Genomic DNA, 12,112 nt, shown 5'->3' with positions numbered 1-12,112 from the left:
CCTTCTTTCTATTAAACTAGACATACCCAGTTCCTGCTCAAGCAGGAAAAGTTCTAATTAAAAACATTCTCCGTGGTTGTTTATCAGTTTATAAAAATAAGAAACTTCCTTATTACAATTCATACTACCTAGTCCAATGTTGATAACACTGAATTACAGAAATTCTTGGGCATTTCAGAGATGATTTTAGCTTCTCTGTTTATAAAGCTAGGTGGTCAGGTTTAACATGGGAGTAAAAATAAGATAATTCTTACAGAAGAATATAAAATCATGTTTCTTAGCATCCAGATGATAAGTGGGGAAGTCATTTTTTAAATACTAAATCTTCCATTCACAGTTTAGTCTGACAAAATTTGTTTCCTCTCTACAATGACCTTCTGTTTTAATCGTCTCAGTTAAATTTGACCATATGTGCTTCATGGTATCCTGCAGGGATCAAGAACTAGACAAGCGTAAGCAGTTATGATTCAGTTTTTTGGAAGTATTTATCTGTCTCATAAATATCACATACACGGTAGCTTGGAGGCAAAAACTACATTTTAATCGTAATAATTAAAATATAGTTTTTAGAACAGCTTGCCTCCAGAAGTTATGAATGCCCCAATGCCGGAAGTCTTTAAGAAGATGTTGGATAGCCATTTGTCTGAAACAGTATAGGGTTTTCTGCCTAGGCAGGGGGTTGGACTAGAAGACCTCCAAGGTCCCTTCCAACTCTGCTATTGTATTGTAAGGGCCATTTTATTGGAAAATTAAGTTCCCTAATGTACTTAACTACAAGACCTATTTTCTTCCCATAACTACGATAATTGGGTTGAGATGAAGTTCCAAGGTCACACAGTGAGGTTTTGTGGCTGAAAGTAAACTACAATTTGGTCTCTTTGCTCCTAGTCCAACATCTTAATCACAACTCCACACTGGTGCGTGTCTTAGAGACAAGTTGCAGATCCACCACTGTGGAGTGAGCAGTTTGTATACCTAGGTGGGTTATCAAGGGATGATCCACCCATTTGCTACCATACAATTGTAAGAAACTTGGCAAGGGATTTTGCAGTTCCTTTTTGCTGGTTGTGAATCTCCCATCTCCTCTGATAAGAAAGAAGAAAAAGCAGCAGATTTAAGGACAATCTCAGATTCCCTTTTCTCCCTGAACTCTTTTAGCCATTCTAAAAGAGGCTAATCTATCTTATTTTCCCCTATCCTTGTACACACACACATTTTCTATTAATAAGAAAAACAGAGATCTCCCCATGACCATCTCATCATCCCATCTATTTTGAACCCTGATTTAATGTTCAAGACAGATTCCTTGAGGGTGACAGTTTTTGACTCCCGAATAACAAGTTCTGGACATCATAGATGCTGCAAAAAGCAATCACTTACTGCCACTTCACTAAATGAATACGTCCTCAACGTATGACCATGATATAGTACAGAAAGAATGAGCTACATTTATCACCATGTTGTTAAGATGAACTTGGACTATATTGGCTGATCCAGCCAGGCTGCCTCATTAAGCAATAAGATTTTAAGTGAGTTGCACCTGATTTTACAACCATTTTTTTTTTGCCACTGTTGTTAAGCAAACACACAGTTGTTAAACAAATCCAGCTAATCCCATTGGCTTTGCTTGTTGGTAGCCCCTGGGAGGGTTGGAAGTGGCGATCATGTGACCCCAGAATGTTGCAACCATTGTAAATACCTGCCTGTGGCCATCCACCTGAATGTTGACCATGGGATCGGTTGAAGATCTGCTGCTTCTTACATCAATGGAAACCTGGCACTCTTGACATTTGTGATTCACTTGCCTCACATCTATTGACACACACAAGGGCTGCTTGTGTAATAATTGGCGTCTTTTATCTGCCTGCGTTAGTAAATGTTGAAAATATTACATGGTGCTTCATCCATCTTAATTTGTTTTTCATCTGGGAGGATTTATTTGAAATCTGTTACCAGCCTTTTTTTTTTTGATAGCTTTGGCAGGACAAATCAATGGATTAGTATTGCTAGGGTGCCCCCCCCCCCCAATTATCTCTAAATTGTAGCAGCCGAGTAAGGACTTCCATGTTGATTTGTCATTCACATCTGATGATTTTCTTTCTGTCTGTGAATCACGGCAAGCACCGTTTCCTTTCCCTGTTTACAAATCAATGCACTACTGAAATTAATGGTAAAGGAAGTTGAATTTCTGTGAGGAGCTGCTTATCTTGTATCAGTAGAGGAGGCTAAACGTTTGCATATAAATAAAGTTTGTACTTATTCTATTGCCAAAAAGGTAGAAACTTTATCTCTAGACCGAGAAGATAAGATTTGTGTACAATTTTCATTTAGAAACCATTGCTTTGATTTTATTAGCAATATATCTAACCAAACTGAGAAAAACAGGGTTGAAATAATTTTGCACTGTGTGCTCAGTCTTCAGTCTAGGGGTTGTGACCAATTGATAGGCATTTTTGTTAACTTTTCTTATATATTGAGGACTGTCTCCTATAAAGTTGGACAGACGGACACGGTCCATCCCGATTTTGTCACTTTTCGGATTTCGTTGTTATTAATGATTATGCATCAGCAGCTTTTTGGAAGAATGCACTTTTTCTTGGGGAGATGAAACTCAAGAATGAAATACAAGAGTTGAAGAGTATAAGTTATAGAATAAGAATAGACCAAAAAGTGACACTGCGTGTGAAGGAAGCGCGCATACTGTAGATATTGAGGTCCTGTAGTATTTCAACAGGAACAAAAGTTAAGTGCTTTAGTAGTCCAGGGCGTAAAATAAATTGGTAGGGATTTTATTGGGCTGACATACATGTGAAAGGCATTTGAGTAACTTCGCAGATCGTAAGCCTTACACCAGCTAATAGTATGACCCAGCTGCGAAAGAAGCAGAAGCAACATTAGGCTACGTCAACACAAGTAATATCAAGATGAAAAGTTATTATTTTTATCTATTCAGTATTGGTACGTTTGCCTCTAGAATATTGTATTCAGTTCTGGACACTGTATTTTAGAAAGGATATTGATGAACTAATGTGTCCAGAGGACAGCAACTAAGACGATAAGAAAAGCTTATAAGAAAAGCTTATGGGAATTTTTGGAAGCATTGAGTATAGTTAGCTCAGAGAAGTGAAGACTGGAGGGAGCCATGATATCCATAATAGGTATCTTCCTAACATCTAAAGGGCTGTAGAAAGCAGGACAGAATTATTCTGAGAAGTTTGTACCACCAAGCAAGTGAAGCCTACTGGAAACCTAGAGCAAAGCAGTTGTCTTCCCACACTTAGTTGTTAAGAACTGTTCTTTGATAGCCTTGTTTTGCTAGATGGGCAAATAAGCTAGAAGAGATTGCTCTGGAAGCAAACTTGGCCAACCCACCAAGGAGCACTTCTTATTGTGGCTGTTGGCCAAACATAATCTCCCAGATCAAGAAAGCCAATTGCATCTACTGTATTTCACAGGTGGCCTGAAGCATGACCTTAATTCTTCTATTACAAGAATCAGGACTTAGAAGAGATTATGTCTGGGAGCATCACACCCCATGTTGAGACTTGCATGGCCAGTTCTGCCATTCTATCTCAGGATACGTTACTACTAGTGCTAAAATGTCTCATGACAACGATAGTGTAGTTTGCAGGTCTTGAAAAAAAGAGTGAACATTAGCATAAAACAACAGCATCTTGCCCATTCCATTTGTTTAAACTGTAACAGTGAAACGTATTGTTTATTTTCATATCCTCCTGTTTTTTTGGGTCACCCCAGAATCTCTCTGTGCAAATGCAGGCTGGATTGTGGCAGATCAAAGAGGCTGAATTGGTGATTGGAGTGGCTTCTCAGAGATTTCCATCTTAAGAAGTACTTTTCAGAACTACAGGGCCAGAACATCTACTGAACAGTATAATAGAGCAGAGTAAGGGGGCTCATCCTGTGTTGCTAAACCCTGCAAATCCCAGGAAGTGATACAGCGATGAAAGAAGATGCTTGAAAAGTGGAGGATTACATCTCTGTGTTAAAATGCACTGTTGAAGACCAGGGATTCGCTAACTCAAAATGTTGGTGAATTACCTAAAATTGAGTAAATGTGTTGCTTTCCCCTTTGGGTAATGATACACAAATGCATGCCCATCACAAGAGGCACATTTAAATTGACTTAAGGGTTGCTGTGAATGCTAAAATATATTCAAAAAACTTCCCAAATATTTCTATTAAGAAAATTGATGAAATTACCAATAGTAATTTGTACAAATGACATAAAGATCACTCAGTGATACTGTTTTTATAATGCAGAGTGTCATCTAATTACAACCATTCGTACAGTATCCATTTGGAGTTCCAACAGTGCTGAAAGAAAGGATCTACAGCTGGTCCTCAAAGTTCACTAAATGTGGTTTTGGGTAATAAAGGAAAACATTTGAAAGTACTGTCCTAGGCTTATCATTAATTTGTTTCCAGAGTAATCTTAATGGAATTTATTTTTTTTCCTTCTAGGATTGTGGAAATATACAGTAGACGATTACAAGGCAAGTAACAATCTTTTGTGCCTCACCTAATGAAATGTATGTTTTGCCATTCTAATAGAATTTGCCATGCAATATCAAAGGGCTATTAATCAGCTGTGGCAATTAAAAAAAGAAGGCATTGATTTGTGCTGTGAACAATTTATCCCACTACACAGGAAGTTCCGTAGTCATGGAGTTTGTTCGTTCATTCATTCATTCATTCATTCATTCATTCATTCATTCATTCATTCATTCATTCATTCATTCAGCTACTCATCTCAGGAAGTTACTTTGGACAGCAAACAATACCAAAGAGAATAAAAACCATGCAGGATACCTACATGTTCATCAATGAGGAGCATTCTATCCTAGCTTCTAGATAAGCTAAATTTCTACGTGGAACAATTTGTAAATATACATTATCTACAGAAATATATATTTTGACTTGATAGCACAGCCAGCCAATAAATATATTCCCCTGCATTTCATAATGTATAATTATACAAGCAGAGTAAATATTGATGGAGAGGCCTGAATGGAAGCCAATAACAAATCTGCTGACCAACCTCTCACCACAAGGTGGCGTTGCATTCTCCAGGATTTTTTTCTGCTTTGCTTTTCGGGAGGGGAGAGGGGGGAGAGGGAGGGAGGGCTGTCTCCAGATGTAGGTAGTCCTTAAGTTATGACCGATCGCTTAACAACTGTTTGACGTTATGACAGACCTGGAACAGATGCTTTATGGCTTGTAAAGCACTCCCTGGCTGTTGTAAGATGTACCACCACCATCCACCCAATCACGTGACCACATTTCGGCTGCTTGGCAACTGGTTCGTCTTTATAACCGGTTGCAGTGTCCCATGGTCACCTGACAACGACGGTGTATGATTGCAAATCCTGTCCCAGTTGTAAGTCGAGGACCACCTGGGCTGTGGTATCCCATATACCGAGGTCAGCACCTGCTTTTAAAAGGAGTAAGTGGGAAAGAGTTGCTTCTTCTCTGGACAGGCTTCCTTCCATTAAGCAGGCTTCCAGCGCTTTCTTCATCCGTCGACTTTGCGGGCCATGAAAATATGATTAAAACTGACGATTTTTAATGAGCTGTGGCTTTAAGAAATTCTCTCCTGAAGAGGACATTCATTTTTCTTCTCCCTCCTTTTTCATTGCAGTTCAGGAGCGCCTTACAAAACAAATTGCTGTTGCCATCACAGAAGCCTTGCAGCCTGCTGGAGTTGGAGTGGTGATTGAGGCAACGTAAGTTGACGCAAACTTTGTAATGTGTCCAAAGAGTGAGGGAATTGAAAGGAGGGGAGGGACAGAAGGATTGTATGGTAAGAAACGAGTGGGAGAGGGGGAGAGAGAGGGGGAGGAAGGGAGAGAGAAGGGAGAGGGAGGAATAGAGAGAGGGAGGGGGAGAGAGGAAGGGAGAGAGAGGGGAGAGAGGGGGGGAGGAAGGGAGAGAGAAGGGAGAGGGAGGAATAGAGAGAGGGAGGGGGAGAGAGGGGAGAGAGAGGGGGAGGAAGGGAGAGAGAAGGGAGAGGGAGGAATAGAGAGAGGGAGGGGGAGAGAGGAAGGGAGAGAGAGGGGAGAGAGGGGGGGAGGAAGGGAGAGAGAAGGGAGAGGGAGGAATAGAGAGAGGGAGGGGGAGAGAGGGGAGAGAGAGGGGGAGGAAGGGAGAGAGAAGGGAGAGGGAGGAATAGAGAGAGGGAGGGAGGGAGAGAGAGGAGGGGAGAGAGAGAGGGAGGGAGAGAGAGGGCATTTTCTGGGTTCAGTTTCTATACAGGTAGTCCATTTGTTTAATGACTGTTGCAGCATCCCCCCCCAGTCATGTGATCAACATTCAGAAGCTTGGCAACTGGCATGTGTTTATGACAGTTGCAATGTCCTGGGGGGGGGGGTGTCATGTGATCACCTTTTGTAAACTTCCGACAAGCAAAGTCAATGGGGAACCCAGATTCACTTAACAGCCGGTGTCACTAACTTTACAGCTACAGTGGTTCAATTAACAATTGTGACAAGAAAGGTTGTAAAAAGGGACAAACCTCACAATTGTCTTGCTTAGCAACTGAACTGTTGGTCTCAACTGTTGGCGTAAATTGAGAACTACATATAATTATCTATCTATCTATCTATCCACCTATCTACCTATATCTATCATCTATCTGTCTCAGGGGTGTCAAACTCGATTTCATTGGGGGCTGCATCAGGTGTTTGACCTCGGGGGGCAGGGGTGGGCGTGGGCAGGGTGGACGTGGCCAGCTCGATGTCTCTCCTGTCGAGGGTGCCTGTGGTAGCCAAGTGCTAAGGCAGGACTTCCCTCAGACCTTCTCTCTCTCTCTCTCTCATTATAACCTTCCTTCCTTCCTTCCTTCCTTCCTTCCTTCCTTCCTTCCTTCCTTCCTTCATTCATTCATTCATTCATTCATTCCTTTTCTTCTTTTTCCTTCCCTCTTCATTCTCCTTTCTTCTTCCTTCCCTTCTTTCCTTATTCTTCCTTCCTTGCTCTCTTCCCTTCTTTTTCTTTGTCTTCCTCTTTCCCTTTCTCCTTTTCTGTGCCTTCTGTGTCTTTTCACCTTTCATTTCATTTTGCTTTTAGTTTGTTTTGCTGGCCTTCTGCCACTGAAAATGGAGCTTCGGGGGGTGCATGCGGCCTCCTCCGGCCCCACTTTTGGCTGCAACAGCCTCCTGCAGCCCTCTGCAGTGAAAACAGAGCTTTGGAGAGTTTTTGCTGGCAGAGGCACCACAGGCTGGTCCTTTGCTGTTTCCAGGGCGGCTCCATGGGCCAGATCTAAGGACCCTGCAGGCTGGATCTGGCCCCGGGCCTTCAGTTTGACATCCCTGATCTATATCATCTCCACTAATGGAGAATATATAGTTTCATCACCTCAGTGAATGCCATGGCTTAATCATGAATAAAAGTGTACATGAGAGTGAAAATATTGAAGATTTGATTTAAAAAAAGATTAATTGGCAAGCTATTATACTGAAATCAAGATCGAGTCTGTTAGATACTTGTTCTAACTGCAGTAGTTTCCACCAAGGTCCTCTGTTCCGGCGGGAACAGAGGTTTAATCCTATTAGTCGAAGGATCTGACAGCTCCCTATAAAAGGGCTGCTGTCAGACTCAACCTTCGCTGGATTGTTCTCACTTGTATTTAATAAAGAGCTGTTGTTACTGTTAAGCCTGTGTGTGCCTATCCATTACCCAATCTAACAGTCGGATTTCAATTCTGTCACTAAAGCTTTCTATCCTACTTCTGCTGTTTTTTGGAGCAGAAAGAGACAGGCTGTTTTTTTCCCAGCAAAAATAGTTCCACTGGACTTTTTTTCTCTGTCTTTTCCTTCTGCAGGCACATGTGTATGGTGATGCGAGGGGTTCAGAAAATGAACAGTAAGACTGTAACCAGCACCATGCTTGGAGTATTCCGAGAAGACCCAAAGACACGTGAAGAATTTTTGGCACTCATCCGTAGCTAAAAACATGCCATCGATTTTCCTTCCTGGACTGTCTTCTCTAGCATTGATGTTGAATCTTCTGCTGTTTGTGTTGCTCCTTCTCTTTTTGGAAAAGTAACAGTCACTTTAACATGTCTGAAGTTTTACTGTGTTGGTGGCAAGTTCCAACATGTAGTTTCTTTGTTCATATGTTTCCTTGTGTCATTGGAGCATAAAGGTCCTGGAAATATTTTCTCACTCTATGTTATGTGACTGTTTTAAGGCCAATGTCATGCAGTGGCTATGTGTTTTTGTGTGGGCTTAGTCAGGTTGTTCTTGTCAAAGTCATCTGAAGTGCTGAAGGACTTATCCCCACTGAGACAGAGAAACCCTTTGCCCTGATGTCCAGCAAATTTCTTCATCCTTTTTCAAGGTCAAGAAAGACGGACAAAGGAATTAGAGGCTTTTTCATATTCTAGATGTTAAAGAGAGGGCGTTACTTCCTTCCCATATGATTAGGCATTCATTCGTTTGTGCAATCGTTCATTCCTGTTCCTTGTTTCAGAGCAGGGATCTCCAGTCTTGGCAACTTTAAGCCTGGAGGACTTCAACTCTCAGAATTCCTCAGCCAGCAAAGCTGTATTTAACAGCCAATTCCTTATTTGTCTTCAGTTTTTCTATTTGTCATTTTGCTGTTCAGAAGTGATTTTGTAAGTTAAAATTAGGTGGAGAAAAAAAAAGAAAAGAAACGAGGATCTCTGGAAAAACCCAGAGTTTCGCCTTCCTGATCCCCTCCTGGGTACTAGATAATATGATAGAGTCTGTTTCCTTGGCAGAGTTAGCAACTGCTCTCTCTCATCCTGTGGCCCTTGGCGAGTTCCCATCATCGGGAGGGTAAATCAGACATTTAGATCATGAAGTGGACAGTCTGCGCAGCTCCGGTGGGTTCTGTTGTTTGTGTGAAGGACTTTGAAGGATCTGCCTCAGTTCTGCCCATGAAAATGCCAAAATGCTCAGCCGAATTCAGGCTTACCAAATCAACATCCAGAATTCCATGTTCTTAGACAATGATTATTACAATTTGCTCAGTCATAGTAGGAGAAAAGGAGGTGTGTATGGCACAGAGTTCCTTATTTCCGGATGTTTTGTTCAGGCTCCCTTTGGGTTTTGGGGGATGTCATCATCCATTGCTTAGTTTGCAAGTATTTCTTTGCTTCATTAATTCAAACGGTCCCGGAATAGACTTCAACACGCAATTCTTAAATGGGTTTCTGTTGGATCCATGGCAGGATACCCAGATTTGCAAGGGTATTTAAAGCATGCAGAAACTACAGCCAATGATGCCTTTCTAACAAATGCTGCCTTCTAGGGAAGTGCGCATTATTTCATTTCCACATTTCAGTTATAGGCCTCTTCCTAAACCCAGGATCGGCAACCTACAGTTGCAGGCACCTGATTTCTTGTTTATGACTTAGAGCTCCCTGGCCATGTTGGTTAAACATGAAGACAAAATCTCCTGCAATTTGATACAGGATACATAAAAACTGCTATACAAGCCCTAAAATAGGCATATTTCCCTACATCTCCCTACTCTTCCATGAGATTCCAGTCTCTTTTGAGAGAGGGGTGGTCTAGAAATTGAATAAAGTTAAGATAAAGTTAAGATATATAACCCCACTCGTTTTTTGCTCCTAAGCCTCATCACAGTCTTAAATATAATATTGGCCAGCAAAAGTTGCCCATTTCTGAAATAAATAAGTAATTCTGGTTTTGGTCATTTTCTTCCTTCACCGTAAAGTCCTCAGCAGACGAGAGCTTGAGAAAGGGTTTACATGGGAGCACAGCAACCCTGGTTTCTACAAATACGTTTTGTAGTGCCCAAAGTAGGTCAAGCTCCCTTTTCCCTCTTGTGTAACTGGAATGTCATGAAAAGCCGCTTACTGGAACTGATCTCAATAATTGCCTTCTGAATGGAAAACACATTAAAGGAAGTTTTATAACCACTCTAATTAGAGAAAGATGGGATCAGACCCACACCTTTCTGTGAGATGCTCATTTCACTTTATCCATTGGGCAAGGCTGCCTTGTTAGCAAGACCTGGTTGAAACAAGAGGGAGGCGTTTCCTGCTTCCCGTTTTCCTTGTTGGTTCTTTTGATTAGCAACATTGGGAAGCAAGGATGGAGGCGATGTAGGTCAAAAACCGCATGATGACAGATGTAGTATCACAACCCAAATATTGTCGCTTTTGCATATGGGTTGGTGCATTCACATACAAAATGGCAAGGATCTTGCAGATTTTGCCACCCCCAAATTGTGGACACTGCTGAGGTGATGGACAGAATTTTGCAGCATTGGCAGAGCCAATATTTAAGGGGTTTTTGGGTGGTGGGGATGGAATTGGCTGTTGGTTTTTTTTTTGAGGCAAATGCACAGGTTTAAAGTACCTCTTGCATCCTTTCAAATTTGGCTTCTCCTAGGATCCAGCCAATGTCCCTGTTTTGGAGAGATCCTTACAAGGCAAAATGGATGCTGTAAGGCTTTCCTTCTTAAATTGCCAATTCCCCCAAATCATGAAAAAAAATCCACCACTATAGACACTGGTGAGGTTACAACACCATTAACCAAATTCTCTGTGGTCCCCAGTGACAGAAGGACACTACAGCATAATTGCCAGGCTTTTAAAAAAGGTTGTCCACCCTTGGACTAGGGAGATGCTTTGGATTCATCCAACAAAGGCTCTATTTAATTTTCTTATGGATCAGTCACAGAAACACGTAGAGATTTGCAAAAATGTTCTTCGTTTGCCAGATCTTGTCTTTCCTTCAAGAAGCACATCTGGATCCTCCCCCCCCCCCATTTTATTGTTTGGGAGATTCAAAGCAACTGCCTGGCTTAACTAAAGTTTTGAGCCTAAACATCTCTTGATTTGTACACTACGTCCCTCTAGGTTATTTTACAAATTGCACTGTAATGTCTCAAAGGTCTAAAATTGCACTGTGAAGTTGGGAGAAGCCAATGACTTTGATTGCTCTGGAAAGTTCAAGTCGTTGCACCTGTGCTTAATACAGGAAAAGGAAATAGCTACATCCAGCCTCTCCTCTCTCTCTCTCTCTCTCCCTCCTTCCCTCGTTCTCTCTCATTTCTTACCATGCAATCCTTCCGACATACCTTTCAACTGGTACCTGGATGCATCCTTAATAGCACTACTTCCTCTCTTCCCTAGTTTGGAAGCGCGTGAGGGATGCAAAGAAGTCGATTTCCATTCCTTTCCCTGTAAGAAAGGAAATTCCAAGTGGCTTGTTCTCTTTGTGGCCTTAATGTATTGAGATCCTTTGGCTCAGTGAATCCTATTTATAATTTTTGTGAACTTTCTCTCTGGTCCTTACTGCCTTTATACTACTACACCAATTATCTTCATGTAAGTATGTGTTTAGCCAAATATGTATAGGTACATGTATGTAAATCATATGCAATTTGCTGTTGTCTCTCCCTCCAAATTCTGGCCTATTTATAGTATTAAAATGCAGTGTTGATCACTTTTGGAGATAGTCCTCTGTGTGATTTGTGAATGCAGTGCTCTTTTTTTACTTGCTAAATACTGTGGCACATGGGTTTTATGGCCAGGTTGGTGTGGTGGTGCCCTGTGGTGGTGCGTGTCAGCAGAAGGAGAGACGGCAACATGGGGAATGAAGGGTCCTTGACAGTGGTTGGATTCAATTTTTTCTACTACCAGTTCTGTGGCCGTGGCTTAGTGGGCATGGCAGGGGAAGGATACTGCAAAATCCCCATTCCCTCCCGATCAGCTGGGACTCTGGAGGCAGAGAATAGATGGGGGCGGGGCTAGTCAGAGGTGGCATTTGCCGGTTGTCCGAATTACTCAAAATTTCCGCTACCGGTTCTTCAGAACTGGTCAGAACCTGCGGAATACCACCTCTGGTCCTTGGTGCTTGCTGGGTTTGGTGGTTTATTTGCAGATGTTTTGAGTACCCAAACTAGGTAACATCATCAGTACTAGTAAGAAATGGGTTTTGCTCACAGTTTATATTCTAGTGACTTGCCCTGTCAGTGTTGGTAAGGATAGTCTTAGAGGTTCTTTGATTAACACTGACTGGACAAGGCACTAGAATATAAACTAAGAGCAAACTCCACTTCTTACTAGCACTGATGATGTTACCTTGTTTGGGTA

The 12,112-nt window shown here is 41.7% G+C and overlaps 1 protein-coding gene across 3 annotated transcripts in view; it reads left to right on the top strand.

Moving 5' to 3' along the window:
* Positions 1-11,467, top strand: part of GCH1 (GTP cyclohydrolase 1) — a 38,800-nt gene extending 27,333 nt beyond the window's left edge. For all 3 annotated transcript variants that reach the window (XM_081933912.1, XM_081933913.1, XM_081933914.1), the window contains 3 exons: positions 4,483-4,514; positions 5,660-5,744; positions 7,841-11,467. In XM_081933912.1, the coding sequence (XP_081790038.1) occupies positions 4,483-4,514; positions 5,660-5,744; positions 7,841-7,967 (244 nt within the window). In that variant the 3' untranslated portion in view covers positions 7,968-11,467. The remainder of the gene's footprint in view (positions 1-4,482; positions 4,515-5,659; positions 5,745-7,840) is intronic.
* Positions 11,468-12,112: the final 645 nt, after the last annotated feature.

Source organism: Natrix helvetica (assembly GCF_964273705.1).
Source record: "Natrix helvetica genome assembly, chromosome: 1".
Classification (NCBI taxonomy): Eukaryota; Metazoa; Chordata; class Lepidosauria; order Squamata; family Natricidae; genus Natrix; species Natrix helvetica.
Note: the sequence above shows the minus strand (reverse complement) of the source record. Positions and strands in the feature narration are given on the sequence as shown.